The sequence below is a fragment of the Moschus berezovskii genome, chromosome 16 (genome assembly GCF_049115385.1).
Source record: "Moschus berezovskii isolate FMDL1 chromosome 16, NW_MosBer_1.0, whole genome shotgun sequence".
NCBI lineage: Eukaryota > Metazoa > Chordata > Mammalia > Artiodactyla > Moschidae > Moschus > Moschus berezovskii.
This window is the reverse complement of record NC_142475.1, coordinates 82,031,280-82,048,005: the sequence shown is the minus strand read 5'-3', so window position 1 is coordinate 82,048,005 and position 16,726 is coordinate 82,031,280. Positions and strand designations below refer to the sequence as shown.

The 16,726-nt window shown below is 63.1% G+C and overlaps 1 protein-coding gene across 1 annotated transcript in view; it reads right to left on the bottom strand.

Annotated features, from left to right (window-relative positions):
• ADGRB1 (adhesion G protein-coupled receptor B1) overlaps window positions 1-16,726 on the bottom strand; it is a 63,583-nt gene that overhangs the window by 23,844 nt on the left and 23,013 nt on the right. Inside the window, 1 exon segment of the mRNA XM_088844484.1 lies at window positions 2,747-2,888. Within this exon segment, the coding sequence (XP_088700610.1) occupies window positions 2,747-2,888 (142 nt within the window).

The following is a 16,726-nucleotide window of genomic DNA, read 5'->3' as shown; positions in this document are numbered from 1 at the left end:
CCACGCCCAGCGCACAACCCCCACTCCGCGGGTGCAGGCAGGTGGCACCCACCCCCAAGGCCCAGCTCCCTGCTGCATCTCCCCTGCCGGCTGGGTGGTTCCGCCTTCACCCTGGTGGGACCCCTCTAGGACTCCAACCCTCTTACCTCCCTTTCTCACCGCCCAGTTCCACTGACCTCAGCAAGACACTCCTTGCTGGAGCCCCCGCCCCCGTCAGGCAAGCCCTCCAGACTCAGCCCCCTCCCCTGCCTCCTGCTCATCTCTGCCTTTCTCAGCCTCCCAGGGGCCACCGTCGCTTCCCCCACGAGCCGCTGTGAACTCCCGCTCACCCCTCAGGGCCCTGCTCCGCGCTTCCTTCCGTGCCTGTGTCCCGAGCCACCCCCGGGAAGGAAGGAGGCTGGTGCGGAGCCCCCAGAGTGGCCCTCTCTCCACCTGGGCTGTCTCTCCAGTAGACGTCATGCCCCCTGAGGGCCCAGCCCCGGGCACGCAGAAGGGTGGGCTGCCCGGAACAGCTTCCCTCTTGCTCTCAGCCCTTTCCCATCGGCACCTCTGGGGTTGCCCTCACTGGGGCCGGAGCCGGCTGGGAAGACAGGAGAGTGGCGAAGGCTCTGATGGCAGCTGAGCACGAGGTGGGATGCCCCTCTGAGCCATGCCCAACAGAGAAGGACCCTGAGGCTCATGGAGGCCGGGCAGCCTGCCCTTGGTCCATGGCCGAAGGGTGGCTCTGTGGCCGCTGAGAGCTCCCATACCGCGGGATTCAGCTGCCTCTTCTGGGGCGTGGGGATGGGGTGTCCCGCCTATATGCAGACCAGGCCACCGCAAGCCCCTCTGACTGCAGCTGGTCCCCGTCCCTGGCAAAGCCTAGACCCCTTCACAGACCAGAGCTCGGCGCTTGCCTGTGCACGCTGGCGCAGGGCCCTGTCCACTCACCCTCAGGAGCGCCAGCGCCAGGCCAGATCTTCCTAGAAAGGCCCCCTGGGCCTCACACTCACCCCCGAGCTCCACCAGCGTCAGCCACCCACCTGCCCCTCACCTAACACGTTCTTCCTGCTGGGCGGTCCCGGGCTCGGCAGGAGACCACCCTTCCAAGATGCAGGGGGCCTGTCCTGCTGCAGGCCTGGCCCCAGAAGGTCCCTGTCAAGCGGCGCAGCCCTCACAGTCACCCTGAGCAGCAGAGGCCACTTCCGTTTTCCAGGAGAGGAAATCAAGGCTCAGAGGGACTGAGGGCCAGTCTGTGGTCACCACAAGTGAGGGACAAGCCCGTGGTCCAAGATTAGAGCAGCACTGACCTCCTGCGGGCCAGATCTTGGACTTGGAGAGGGGTCTGGGCACTGCATCCTGCTCCAGAGCCCCCCAGCACCTCCCATCCCCCCCAAGGAAAAGGAGCTCCCAAGGCAGCCCTGCTCTGCCTGCTCAAGCTGCAAAGGGGACCCAGTGAGCCCCAGCGCAGTGGGCAGCTTCCCTGTGCAGAAAGTCACCTCTTCCAGGAAGCCCCCAGCAAGGCCCTGGCTGCTGTCCTCAGGGCCAAGCCCCCAGAACCAGCAACACCTACAGTTCTGTCGCGGGGACAGCCTGAGGGGGATGGCACTCCAGGATCTGCACCGAGAGCACAGACCCAGGTCCAGCAGCATCACCCCAAGATCCTGAGCAAGCCCCTGCCCCAACTGTGACTTCCCTGCCAGTGGATGGAGGAGTTAGAGGCAATGACCTCCAAGGTCCTACCCAGCTCCTACCGTCTAAGGGGTCCTGGCTGACATCGCCCGCCCTCCCCACATCCCCGAGGACAAAGGAGGGGGCAGACTGCTCTCAGAGAGGCCTGGAGCCATCCTCCACATGGAAACTAGGGTTCTGTGACGGGGGAATGGTGCCACCCCCATCTGATGAGGGCCAGCTACCCCAAACACCCCCAAATCCATGTCCCTCTCCCCGTCTGTCCTCCACATCTGCTGCCTGAGCACCCTCCCACGCCAGGCCTGGGGGCTCAACAAGCAAAGACCCTACCTCCTATCTGGGTACCCCGCTTTCCTGGGTCCAGTGAGTGAAACTTGGCCCTGGGCAAGAGCGCCCCCCCAGCCCCGGTTGGCTGGGCCCAGCACCCAGGCCCCAGCCAGCGAGCTGGCCCCAGATGCCGTCGCCATAGAAACTGGCAGCCCCCACAAGAATCATGGGAACAAAAAGGAGGCCCCTGAGATGATGGGGCCTTCCCAGGGAGGGCTGTGGGACTGGGCCAAGCCCAGCACCCTCTCCAGCTAGGACCCCTACCTGGGGATGAAGGCGCCTCCGAAGACCAGGCTCCATTTGGGGTGGGTAGAACACCTCTAAGGAGGGTGGCAGCTCCTCCCCCTCCCTCTCCAGGGCAGGCCAGGACCCTGCCAATCGCTGGGGGATGGACCCTCACCAAGTGACAGCATCGACCCGGCTGGCTCTGGGGGGGCTGCCCATCTCCCCCGAGCACCGGCTCCCTCCGGGGTCCTAGGCCCCCAAGGAGAGTGCGGAAGACTCACCCGTCAGTCCCTCCCAGGGGCCCCAGCCTGGCTCCTTCAGGGCCAATCCCCAACTCCACACCGCCACCCCCTCGGCTCCCACCCTCCTCTCCAGAGGCCCGAGCCTCTCTGGCCGGGCCACGGAGGGCATCGGGGTGCAGCCGCCCCTCCCCGCGCCGGCCGTGGCGGCGACCGTCCTCCCCGGAAGCCCCCTCCCCTCGCGCCCCCGCCCACCCGCCAAGCGCGCCCGGCCGGGGTCTCACCGCGTCGGCGCTGAGCTGGGCTAAGATGGCGAAGGTGGAGAGCCGGTCACAGAGGCAGCGCGTCCGGAGGGCGTCGAGGGGCACCGTGCGGCAGCCGCGCCACGACCAGGGCCCGAGCTGCGGGGGGGCGGGGGAGGAGGGTCTGGGGGGCGGGACACACGGGGGGAGGGGAGACAGGGGCGGCGTGAGCGGCGGCCGGCCGCGCCCCGGGCCCGCGTCTCCGGCCCGCGCCAGCACCTGCGCCCGCCGCCGCGCGCGCCCCGCCGGCCCCCGGAGCCCCGCGCCCCATGGCCGCGGCCGCCGCCGCCGCCGAGCCACGGGAGAGCGACTCGCGGGAGCGCGGGCCGGCGGGGCCGGCGGGGCGCCGAGCCCTGGCCCCGCGCCCAGAGAGCGCCCCGCCCCAGCGCCGGGCAGGGAGGGGCGCGTGGGCGCACGTGGAGCGGGGCGCCAGCCGGGGGCCGCGGCGGGGTGAGCCCTGCGCCGGCCGCCCCCGGGCCTCGTGTCGCGACGGTGACCTTGGGGCCGCCCCGCCCCCACAGCCACCTCCCGGGGGCCGGGCCGCGTCGGCCAGAACGTGCCCCCTGGCGTCTGACCCAAGGCCCTCCTGCTGTCTGCCGCTCGGGGTGGCGCGGGTTCCCTTGAAACCAGCACTTGCTAGGGCCTCAGTGCGCCGGACTGAGCTACTCTGCAAACCAGTCGCTGTTGATCCAAGTTCCCCATCCCCAGGCCGGCCCACTTGTCCGGCAGCATCCAGCCAGGCATGCCCGCAGAAGGTGCCCATGAAGTGTCTGCCCCAGGGCCCTGGACCTGCAGGCTAGGGGGCTCCAGGCTGCTTGAAGAGCCGAGACCGAAACGGTGGTTCAGAAGCCACAGCTGGGAGGGGACTCCTGCCCCTAGGGCTGAAAAAGCCCCTCTCCTCCTGCTCACAACTCAGACCCCGAGTCTGACCCGGGGAAATTTCCAGGTCTCTGTGGCCAGGGTCTACCACGGCCAGCCCTAGATCCCTCGGCCCCAGCCCCAGCAGTTGGGAATTGCAAGGAGCCTTCCAAAGGTCTCAGCCTGCCTCCCCCATTCCAGCCCTTCTGGATGGGGTGAGTGACACCACCCTGCAATCCTCCAGGGGAGCCACGACCCCGCTGCCCGCCCCCCCCACACCGAGAGGGCCTCTGCTCAACACCTGGATGCAAGCCACCATGCTGGGCTGCCTCCTGGCTGCGTCACCTGGGAAATTGGGTGTCAGCCCGAGCTTCAGTTCGCGCGTCTCTAAAACCGGGAGGGGACCGTCCAGAGGATGACACGGGGCGCCCGGCCAGCTGCCCTCCCCAACACCTACATGAAAGCTTAGGGAAGCGTAGGGGCCCGGCCGCAGGCACCCCAGAACCCAGAGCAGCTTGTGCTGAATTTGAGATGTTACACAATCTCTTTTCTGAGCGTCAGGCCCAGGGGAGGAGGGACACGCTCTGGGCCTGCTGGAGGCCCTGGAATCTGCTCTTCTTTCTTCACTTCCCCCACAGGGAGGGACCTGCCCCCATTTTACAGAGGAGAAGAACTGAGGCAGCTCAAGGTGACAGCTAGGCAGAGGCCAGACCTTGGCTCCGAGGGGTGCATCAGGGCTCTGTGGCCCCAGAAGATGCCTCCCCACCCACACTGTTCATCTCTGAAATTCAGGGAGGGGGAGGGACGTCCCTCTCTTGGGCACTGGGGCCCAAGCCTTGGGGACCAGAGTTTGGGGGATCCAAAGCTCTTCCATCTTAGGGGCCCTCCAAAAGGAAGGCCACGGGAGGGTCCTAGGAACTTCCGCCTCTTTGGCTCCTGACCACGAGCCTGAGCCTGCCCGCCTCGGCCCACCTGAACCCCGCTAGCATCTGGTGAGCCAAGTGGAAGTCAAAACCTATCAAGGCCTCGCTGGAGATCCTTCTCCCCTTTCTTCTTGGGAAAAGAAGACCTCGATAGCCACAGGACCAGAAAGAAGACCTGGGTGATGGAGGATGGGGAAAGGGAGCATGGGGGCCTGGAGAGTGGGCCTCCTGGGAGGTCCAGCTTGGGCTTCCCGCCCCCTTGGTGAGGGGGTATAGAGGCCTCACTCAGCTGCCCCGGGCCCATCACACCCCATTTCCCTCATCCCTCAGCATCACCCAGGACAGGGATGCAGAGTACTGAGCCCCACTTGCCCTCGGTCCCTCCCACCCCTGGAGCACCCTGTCCTCACACTTGGGGTGGCACACGCAAGCCCCGGACCAGACAACAAATGGCCAAGACAGTGGAGGCCAGAAGTCCCAAGACCCCGGGCGCACGGGGGAGGTGGCCTCCCGGAGCTGTTCCAGCCTGGAGACAGCACCTCCGTCTCTCACACCTGTCCACAACATCGGCCACGTGCCTGCTCCTAAGAGCCAGAGTCTGTGGCCAGCCGGGCCGTCCCAGGTTCAGACCTCAGCTCTAATCTCCACTGCCCAGGCGTGGGCTCTGTCTCAGTCCCCCTCTGCTGGGTGGAGGGGGGCCCTGGCCCCGGCTCTTCCGCCCGCTGAAGGCTGTTGGGAGGGTCGGGAGAGGACAGCACCCCAGGCCTGGGGAGAGGGGAGCTGGGACGGCCAGGGCCAGCAGCCTGGCAGGTTCCCAGGCGGCGCTGGCGGGTCTGCTGGGCGCCAGGCTGACAGCTGCCGGCCACCTCCTGGGAGAAGGCCGGCCCCGGCTGGTGGTTGGCCCCGCAGGGCTCCTGCCATGGGCACTAATTAGCTTATCAGCCTCCCAGAGGAGGGGAGGGCGAGGGGCACTGCCCGCTGCTGATGGGCTCAGCCTCAGACCACGGAGAGCATGAGGAGGCGTCTGCCCCGGTCCAGGGAGCTGGCCGCTGGGGCGGGCAGCCTGGGAGGCGGGCAGTTGCTCGGCTTGCCCAGACCCCGCAGGACTGCGGGCGGGCTCCCTGGCGCCTCCCCACACTGGGGCGCCCCGGGCTCCAGCGGGCAGGGGGAACGTGCCTAGGCTCCTGACACAAAACACAGGGACAGGGACCCGCTCCTTGCCCCTGCCCCACCTCAATATTCTAGCTTCGTGTGCATTTTGTCCTGTAATCTTCGCAGCGATCCTCAGCTCAGCTGTGTAGAAACAGAGATCGCAGCTCAGAGAAGTAAGGTGCTTGCCTGAAGTCACACAGCATGACGACACAAGGGCCCAGATTCCAGGTTTTATCTGTCTGATCAGCCCATACTACCCCCACCCCCACCCCCACCCCAAGACCTATAGCATCTGAACCGCTGGGCTCTGAGAGGTGAATCTGAAAGGGGCCCTCAAGGATGGCCCATCCCCAGGGCGGAGCCTGGTCAGTGGAAGCTCCCCAGGCCCTTAGCTGAGCTCTCTGGGCTGGGCCGGGCACAGCGGAGGACCCGCTGGAACAGGACGGGTGGGCAGAGGTCCCTGACGGGAGGATCCTTGCCAGCATCCCAGGCATACCCACCCTGACCTGGGAAAGCGCGGGCACGCTCGGCCCTCCTCCTTCAAAAAACCCCTCGGACACCCACGACCTCTGACAGACATCCCTCCGGTTGCCGTGACGCTGTTACCATCTCTGCAACACAGGCGGCTCGTTCCCTTCACGCCCTCTCCCTGACTGCTCCGCACGCCAGAGACCACTGGCCACCTCTTCACTGAGCTTCAGAAACTTGGGAATATCTGGGTCACAGGGTCAGGCCCCCCTTCCTGGGCCCAGGCCCGGGGAATCTGGGTCAAGGACACCTGCTCCACCCCAGCCCCCAGGTCCAGAGCCAGAGAAGGAGCTGGAGCCGCGGCCCCTTCCAGCCCAAGTAGAGGCGAGGGTGCAGGGGGCGCTGGGCCCCTCAGAGCAGAGCTCCCAGAGATAGGCCATCTGTGCCCCGTGAGACCAGGACCTCCAGGACACAACCATGCCTGCCCCATGGGACCACAGCCCCTAGGAGGGAGCTGTGCCCCCCGCATGTGCCCTTGGAAAGGTCCAGCACTGCCCACCCCGCTGCAGGCCACCAGTTCCTCACCGCGGGCTCCTCCCACTGTGCTCCTGCAAGACCCCTTGTCACCAAACCCAAGGGACGATTCCCTTTACTTCAGACCGACCCAGCAACCTCTCCACACAGCCTCCGCCGTGCGTCCTGACCCTGCGCTGACACCTGAGTTTCCCCTAGCTACCCCCAGCCCCCGGCGCCTTGGGGTCAGTCCTGAATACACCCTGCCTCTTCCCCCCTGCCCCCGTGCCAGCCTCACCTGCCAACCTCGCTCCCTGGGCAGGTGACCTTCTGTTCCCGCCTCCCCACCACTCCCCTTCACGCCTGCCCCAAGTGGTCCTTGAGAACGTGGCCCCCAGCGGCTATCTGCAGCCTGCATGCCCTTCAGCTGGGCCTGGCCTGGCCAGCTCATCCCCGACACCCGCAGCCACGGGCCCGCACCCTGGCTCTCACAGCAAGGCCGGCTCTCACAGCAAGGCCGTCCTGACCCGCAACCTCTGCCAGTGGCTGGAGGGTCCTCCTGCCCTGCCCGGTTTTCCCACCGCGTGTGATGGTCCGAATCTCCCGCTTGCGTCCTGCTCTGAGAGGGTGGGAGGGGGGCCCGGCTGGCTCTCCCCACTGCCCACAACCTGCTGGAAACGGGCACCCAGCCGGGACTTGCTGTGGGTGGGCAAGCAAGGCCCTGCTGCTTGGTGGTGACCCCCAGGCCCTCCGCCCCTGCGGCTTACACCTGCAGACCCGTGGGCGTCTGGCCTGCCTTGCAGACATGCAAGTGTCACTGCTGCTCCCCACCCTGCGGCCGCCACCTGGTGGGACCCCCCTCACCACCAGCCTCCACCGTGCCCTCCACTGCCTGTCTGCCCCCCGCCATCATTTGAAATTTGCCAGGACACGCTGTCCTCTGCTCAAGACCTCCCCCAGCTCCCTCCTCACTCAGGGGCCCACAGCCCCGGGGACTGCCCCCCACCCCAGCACTCCCCTCCAGCCACACACAGACCGTGAACTGCAGCGCCCTGCAACCCCACCCGGTGCAGCCCTACCTCACTCAGCACCCGGGCAGGAGCCGCACCTTATCCTGGTGCCCAGGTGGGGTGGCTCAGAAAAGGCAGCCTGGGGAGTTAGCTGGGCCCCACCCAGCTCAGGAAACCCTGCTAGGGACCTTCCCCAGGGCCCAGGGTGGCTGGGAGGAGGCTCAGCCTGTGGCACACCCCTGCCGGCTCCCTGCGGGGAGGGGGAGTCAAGGAGCACTGGGGGCCAAGGTCTGTTCCCTTCCTGGGCAAATTCCCTTCCGGCCACTCAGAGCTGCGGTGCCTCCTCTGTGAAGTGAGCACCAGCCCCCCACTTTGATGTCCAGGGACCACAGGCACACTGTGCCTAGCCCAGGGCCCTGCCTGCTCATGGCACATCAGGGACAGTCATAAAGAGCCCAGCCTGCCCACCAATGGAGCCAGAGCCTTCACTGCGCTCAGGATGCCTCCTGCCAGCCCACGGAGCAGGCTCTATTATTGGGCTGTGCCTCGGCGTCCCCTGGGGTTTGATGGGCTAATTCACACTGGAGTGTGAGTGACTCATAGGTGTCCTCCCACACAGCAGAAAGAAGCCAGAGTGGGCACAGATCACCCCAGTGAGAGAACAGGGAGTGGGCAAGGTGTCTCTGCAGGCAGGGGCTCGCTCAGCCTAGACTTTGTGCCCCCCAGACCACCCATTCCAGGCACAACCCCTGCAGAATCGTATGGGACACATCCAGAATGCCTACCTCCCATCTCCCCCTATTAACTGTTGACCCCCTATTGACCAATGACCCACACATCAAGGCTTGTGCTGAGCCACCTCCTCCAGGGAGCCTGCTGGGATAAGAAGTGAGTTCTGAAGTGCTGCCCCTGGCTCCTTCACCAGGTCCTACCCTGCTGCTGCACTGGTGCTTCTTTTCTGGGTCCTACCTAGCCAGCGGCTGGAGCTTATAGTGACTGTCAAGCCCTCCCCACCCCCAGGCAGCCCCGCTTGCATGTGCCAGTGCAGAGGAACCACCAGCGGCAACACAGGCGCCTCTCCTGCCTCCAGGTCTTGGTCTTGGCCAGTCCCTCTGACCACACACTCGTCTGTCCCCTGGCTGACTCAGCCCCATCCTTCAGGGCTCCCCCGAGGCACGGCCGGCCGTCTCCAGGAGGCCTCCTCAAGCTCGAGAGTTCTGTGCCCAGCCCCCATCTCCCTGCCTGGCCACTGAGAACCCGCAGGGCAGGCCCAGGTCAGCTCCATCCCCTCTTGGCTCAGGGTCTGGGGACCCCGGGGGATGGATACATGTCAGGGCAGAGCATACCCATCCAGCCTGCACCCCTGCCCACAGGCTGCTCTCGCAGCGCGTCGGCGCTCGGGCTCACTCAGCATCCAGCGGGCAGTGACTGGGGCCTCCGGGGCATCTCATGCTCCCCACAAAGCTGTGATGGCCATCTCCTGGCTCTCAGCTGGCGCCGCTCCCTCTGAGTCGGGGCCTCCGGCCGTAGGCCCACCCCAGACTGGGAAACCGGCTGTCCTCGGGACCTGGTGGTTCTTCACTGACTGACCCACCTGCCTGGGCAAGGCCACCAGGGCCCCGGGTGAGTCTGGGGCCCAGAACTCCCCAGCACTGCCAGGAAGTCCTCTGGCCTGGGAAGGCTGGGGTCCTGCCAGCCTCAGCCCACCTGCTGACCCTTGCCATCTCAGAGTCCATGAAGCCTGCCCGAGCCTCTGCCGCCCACTCAGACCTCCGCCTGCCGCACCGCAGGCCCAGCTCTGTCCAGCCTGTCAGCTCCCCCCGCCAGCCGAGGGGCCGGGCCTTGACGCCCCACTCTCAGGCTCCAGGCTGGCCGGTCACTCACTTTCAGGACGCGAGTCCCTCACCGGCCTGCTCAGGCCCTGTGCTGGGCACGGGCACCTCCACGGCCACTTCCTCAGCTCCAGGAGACACCAGCCCTCACAGCCCCAGCCCAGCTCTGTCTCCTCCAGGACACCCTCTCCTCGGCCCATGCACCCAGTTCGCTCATCTCCCCGGGCTGGTGTCTGACCTGTGTGCCGCACTCGGCCTCGAGAACTGCGCTATGGGCGGGTCCTGGTTCCCAGGAGGGGCTTCCAATCTCCCAAAGAGCTGAGATCACCACCACCGCCACCTTAACTGTCACCACAACCTCCACCCTGACGGCTCCCACTGAAACCACCACCACCATCAGTAGCATCACCAGCAACGTCGACAACACAATCGTTGCCTCCGCCACTGTCCCCACCGCCATCCCCAGCATTCCATCATTAACAGCACCGCCAGCATCAAGAATGACACAATCACAGCACCATGGCCCGCCATCGGACCGTCATTACCACGACATCATCTCCGTTTGTTTTTCAGTTGCTCAGCCGTGTCCGACTCTGTGAGACCCCATGGACTGCAGCTCGCCAGGCTTCTCCGACCTTCACTGTCTCCTGGAGCTTACTCAAACTCATGCCCATTGAGTCAGTGATGCCATCCAACCATCTTATTCTCTGCTGTTCCCTTCTCCTCCCACCTTCAATCTTTCTCAGCATCAGGGTCTCTTCCAGTGAGTCAGCTCTTCAAATTAGTTGGCCAAAGTATTGGAGCTTCAGCATCAGTCCTTCCAATGAATATTCGAGACTGATTTTCTTTAGGATGGACTGGTTTGATCTCCTTGCAGTCCAAGGGACTCTGAAGAGTTTTCTCCAGCACCACAGTTCAAAAGCATCAATTCTTCGGCGATCAGCCTTCTTCACGGTCCAACTCTCAGATCCATACATGACCACGGGAAAAACCATAGCTTTGGCTATGGACGTTTGTTGGCAAAGTGATGTCTCTGCTTTATACTCTGTCTAGGTTTGTCATAGCTTTCCTTCCAAGGAGCAAGCATCTTTAAATTTCGTGGCTGCAATCACCGTCCGCACTGATTTTGGAGCCTGAGAAAATTAAATCTGATGCTGTTTCCCCATCTGTGTGCCATGAAGTGACAGGACCAGATGCTATGACCGTAGTTTTTAGAATGTTGAGTTTTAAGCCACCTTTTTCACTGTCCTCTTTCATCTTCATCAAGAGGGTCTTTAGTTCCTCCTCACTTTCTGCCATTAAAGTGGTATCATCTGCATAGCTGAGATTGTTGCTATTTCTTCCAGCAGTCTTGATTCCAGCTTGTGATTCATCCAGTCTGGCATTTCTCATGATGTATCCTGCATGTAAGTTAAATAACCAGAGTGACAGTATACAGTCTTGACATACTCCTTTCCCAATTTTGAAACAGTCCATGTTGCATGTCCATTTCTAACTGTTGCTTGTTGACCTGCATACAGATTTCTCAGGTGGTCTGTATTCCCATCTCTTTAAGAAATTTCCATAGTTTGTTGTGATCTACACAGTCAAAGGCTTTAGTGTAGTTAATGAAGCAGAATTAGATTTTTTTGGGAACTCCCTTCCTTTTTCTATGACTCAGCTTATATTGGCAATTTGATCTCTGGTTCCTCTGCCTTTTATAAATCCAGCTTGTATATCTGGAAGTTCTCGGTCCTTGTACTATTGAAACCTAACTTGAAGGATTTTGAGCATAGTTTTGCTGACATGTGAAATGAGTGCAGTTGTATAGTATAATTTGAGCATTCTTTGGCATTGCCTTTCTTAGGAATTGGAATGAAGACTGACCTTTTCCAGTCCTGTGGCCACTGCTGAGTTTTCCAAATTTGCTGGCATATTGAGTGCAGCACTTTCACAGTGTAATCTTTCAGGATTTGAAATAGCTCAACAGGAATTTCATCACCTCCATTCTCTTTGTTCGTACTGATGCTTCCTAAGGCCCACTTCACACTCCAGATGTCTGGCTCTAGGTGAGTGACCACACCATCATGGTTAACTGGGTCATTAAAAGCATCACCATCACCACCATCAATACCTCCACTGTTTCCACTCTGTCACCACCACCCGCAACACCACCACCAGCACCATCAGGTTATCAGCCGCCTCCTCACTTCTATCACCTTCTCTGTCACCTCCGCGCCAACGCCGTCACCACCACCACCACTAGCAGCAGCTACAACAACACGGCCCTCACTGCCACAGGGCCGTCACCGCGGCCAGTCACGCCGCCAGCAGCGACGCCCGCGGCACCACCACCACCACACGTGGCTGCCAGTGCTGTCACTCAGCACAGAGACCTGACCGCCGAGCTCATCCGCATCGCCGCCGCTGTTCGCAGTGCCACCACGACTGCCGTCACCTCCGACCCGGCTCTGTGTCTGTGGACCGACACCGGCTGGGAACCCCCCTCACCAACACTCAAGCCGCCACGCCCAGGGCACTGTGTAGGCAGAAACCGTCTGGCAGGTGGCCTCACCACCCACCATGCCCGTCAGTCACGATGGGCTGAACCCAGGCAACCTCACCATCAGCATCATCTGATCCTTCACACCGCTGACCACACCCCACCCTCCAAGGTGAACCTCAAGGTCACTCCATCAAGGTCATTTCCAGGCCAGGAAAGGGTAATGGTCACCGTGGTCACTCCGCCCTCCCTGCTAATGTGGAAGCTTTCCTGTGTCTCCTGCACCTCTTGCCATCTGCATCCTGAGTTGGTTCTCTGCAGAGAAGAGGACGTCAGTCCCTGCCAATACCACCAGCAAGCCACCGGGCAGCCTGGGGAGCTGGGGTTTCAATTAAGACTTTTCTGCCTCAGGAAACTAGCAACTGCACACCCCAAGCGCGGGGAAGCAAGTGGCTCGAGGAAGGAGGGTCACCTCACACCCTCCAGGCCCATCCCAGTGCAGGGACCCCCCAGTCCCCCAGCCCCTGGCAGCTGTCTCCGTCGCCCCAGGCAACCCCTCTTGGAACCCACAAATCTCAGTGGAGGAAGGAGGTGAGCGCCCTCCCCACTTGTGGGCACTGCCCCATGCGCTCAGGGCTCAGCACTGACCTCCCTGAAGCCCCCTCCTCCCTGAGAGCAACTCAGGCTCTTCCTTGTCCCCTCATCCCCAGATCAGTGCGGGTGCGGGAGGCAGGGCAGGGGAAGGTTCGAGTGGCCCTTCCCAGCTCCCCTGACCACAGGCCACTGACCAGGGGCAGACCATGTGGTTGGTCCACCTGCCCCTCCCCACCTCCAGCAGCTTCGAGCACCGACACCCTCCCAAAACAGAGCCATCCAGCGCTGCCCCCACCTGCATCCAGCAGGTCCCGGGAGCTCAGGGCGGCCACACCGTGCCTCCCCTGACGTGCCAGCCCCGACCCCTCCTCCACGACCACCACCGACTCTGGCACCCAGACTTACGGGGCCATAAAAGTGGGAAGGCACAGGAAGGGAACAGCTGCACTTGACCCAGTAGACCCGCGGGCCCTGACTCCACCCAGGAGGGCACCCACCCACCTTGAGCACTTGAACACATGTCCATGTGTCTGCGATGCTCCCTCTCCTGGCAGGGCCCCACCCCTCCCCAGTGCTCCTTCCAGCAGGTAGTGAAAGCCCGGGGGTGAGGGACACTGGACGGGGAGACCCAGGCCCTGCATGAAGAGAGGGCTCACACTCTGTTGGAGGGCTCACACTCTGCTGGGGGCTCACACTCTGCTGGGGGCTCACACTCTGTTGGAGGGCTCACACTCTGCTGGGGGCTCACACTCTGTTGAAGGGCTCACACTCTGCTGGGGGCTCACACTCTGTTGGAGGGCTCACACTCTGCTGGGGGCTCACACTCTGTTGGAGGGCTCACACTCTGCTGGGGGCTCACACTCTGTTGGAGGGCTCACACTCTGCTGGGGGCTCACATTCTGCTGGGGGCTCACACTCTGTTGGAGGGCTCACACTCTGCTGGGGGCTCACACTCTGCTGGGGGTTCACACTCTGCTGGGGGACTCACACTCTGATGGGGGCTCACACTCTGATCGAGGGCTCACACTCTGCTTGGGGTTCACACTCTGCTGGGGGCTCACGCTCTGTTGGAGGGGCTCACACTCTTCTGAGGGACTCACAATCTGCTGGAGGGGCTCACACTCTGATCGGGTGCTCACACTCTGATTGAGGGGCTCGCAATTTGATCAGGAGGCTCACACACTCATAGGGGGACACATTCAGATACACAGAATTTTGGCAAATGGGAGTCAGAGCTGGGAAGCAGGGGACCTGGGGGGCATGTAGGAAAACAGGAAGAAAGGCCTGCAGAAGCAGGTGGCTTTGAGGCTGGAGAAGAGGCACAGGAGCCAGGGACAAAGGCGCCAGGCGCTCCAGCTGGCGCCAAGGAGGGGAGTGGTGAGGGGCCTGTGGGGCGGAGGACTGCGGCCTGGGGAGCCGGGCTGCCTGCCAGGGCGGGGGCACTCACTGCCCCAGGTTCTGAGAGCAGCTGCTGTCCCTGGGCCGTGACCTCACTGTTGTCTGTCCCTTCCAGGTCCCAAACCCAGCCGAGACAGGCAGGCCTGGACTCAGATGCCCCTCGAGGAGGGCAGGCTCAGAGCAGGCCTCTGCCAGGACCTCACTCTGTAAGCACACAGTCCAGGGGAGGCTCAGAGAAGGGAGGCGTGCTGGGGAAGGGGCTGGGGCTGAGTCCAGAGCAGGGGCTGGGGGTGGGTGGTCTCGCCGCTGAGAGCAGCACTGCACCCCTCCCTGGCCCTAGCTCTCCACCTAGGTGGGGGCGCAGAGCACGACCCCACCTCCCACCCACAATCATGAAGGGACACCAAAAGGCTTTCTGTGTCCAGCTGTCTCCCCCTCCTCCGCTTACCCCCCTCGCCCGCCTTCTCTGCCCCCATCAGGAACCAGACGGCGTGGGAGAAGTCGGGCTGGGAACCGGCCGCTGACAGTGACCTGGGGACCCTGCCAAGTCTCCCTTCCGCTTGCCCCCCTCCGCCTGCCCCCTCACCGCCCTCTCCAAGGAAACCAAGGACTTCTGGGGGGAGGGGCAAGGCTCTTAAAGGGACCAGGACACGCACTTGGGCAAGGACCCCAGGGACGGGCCCGGGCCTGGGTCCTGAGCGTCCTCCAGGACAGCTGCACCTGCAGGGGTGGGGAGAGAGCCCGGACTGGCACACCCACGGGGCACCCGAGGCTTGTCGAACAGAACTCTGGGCCTGGTCCTCAGCCCGACTGAGAAAGCTGTGGGAGTGAACGCTGGAAGGTGCCTGGCGGGCGGTCAGGCTTTGGAGAAGACCCTACAGACTGGGGGAGCACCCTGCCCTCCACCAGCCTGTCCCAGCGTCTGCTCTCCCAGCTCAAGTTCCAGAGTGTAGAGGTGCCAAGTGCCCAGTAGTTAGGGAAACCCCCAACCTGACTCAGTAGCAGCCCGCTGCAGGACTTCTCAGAGCCTTTACAGCTGACTTGAGTGTGGACCCGGGAGCATGAGACATGGTGGACATGAAACCCTGAAGCCCGTGTGGGCCTGGTATCGGGCACAGCACCTTCCGAAATGGGGGCAGAGCACCAAGGCCTGTCCTGTCCTGCTGTCCCCACGCTGGGACTCAGCCACACCATCTTCAAGTGCGGCCAGAGAGGTGACTTCTGAGGGCCTGCCCGCTTTGACTTCTCTGCTCTGTGTAACTCTCAGTTGTTTATTTTTAAAAGGAAACTGCAAAACATTTGCAGCTTCTTAGAAAGACACAGGGAGCTGTCCTTTCAGAACCGCAGACATGAACTCGGGCGGTGCTTTTGGCCTTCGTCCACCCCGCCCCCACCAGCTGATCCTTCCGGACCCCCCTCCCCCGCCACCTAAACATTTGAGAATTCTGAAAAGACTCCCTTTCCCTCTCTAACAGCCCTGCCCCCTAGGCCCTCACTGCCACTGGCCAGACTGGCATAAGGGTGTGGGGGCGTTGGGGGGCGGCCTTGAGCCTCGCTGTGAGCGGTCGTCCCAAGTGTAGACGCTGAGCCTGTGCATGCAAGAGTGCGTGTGCGACTGGGGGCGAGGCAGGTGGAGGGTCCGCACTGTGGGTGGAAAGCCTGACTCAGACTTTCCGAGAAGAGTGTGTCACGTGCCTGACGGGTGCGTGTGTCTGCAAGAGGCGGCGGCTCTCCACACACGTGACAAGCGCACACTTACACGTTACATGTGAGCACGCACAAGTGACGCCGGGTGAGACGCTGCGTCAGGGCTCAGAGTGGCCCAGGCTCAGAGTGGCCCAGGCTCAGAGTGGCCCACGCTCAGAGTGTGCCCAAGGCCAGGGCCCAGTCTGGCTTGGGGTCCAGGCTCCTGCAGTGACCCGGGCCGAGACTCAGTCATGGGTCAGAAGCTCACCGCTTCTCAGCTGAAGGTCGCTGCTGCTGCTGCTGCTGCTAAGTCAGTTCAGTCGTGTCCGACTCTGTGAGACCCCATGGACGGCAGCCCACCAGGCTTCCCCATCCCTGGGACTCTCCAGGCAAGAACACAGGAGTGGGTTGCCATTTCCTTCTCCTAGTGGCTCTCAATTCCCACTGACCGCTCCCCCCAACCCACATACAAACAATTCTGACATGAGACCCTTTCTCATCCAAACACATACAAACACAGGCCCACGCCAGCACAGACCTGATCACTGGGCACACCAGTGGAAGCAACCTGGGGCCCTGGCCCTGGTCCCCACTTCGGGTCACCTGGGAAACTGTTGGCTCCTCTGAGCCCTTTTATGTGAGAGATGGCCTCACCTGGCCACGGAGGGAGGTGCTTCCTGCACAACATGGGCGGGGAGAGCCAGCTGCCTCCTCCCTGCCCTGTGCCCCCACCCCATCACTTCTGGGCCCCAGGCTGTCCAGCTCTGGGGAAGAAGCTTTGATCTCCAACCCTGAGCTGAAGCACCAACCTTCCAGAGCCTCGGTTTCTCCAGAAGTAACAGGCAGGGCTCCCAAGGCCACCCCGGGACTGAGCAGGGTGCTTGTGGGCGCATGTGTTCTGGGGCACCTCCAACGCGGGCCAGCTGTTGGCACCTTCCCTCTGTCCACAGGGCCCTGGGCCCAGGCACAGAGGCCTTAACAGTCCCAACTGTCCAGGGGGGACTAGGAGAGGGCAAGGAAGGCCTGGGGTGTGGGCAGGCCCCCAC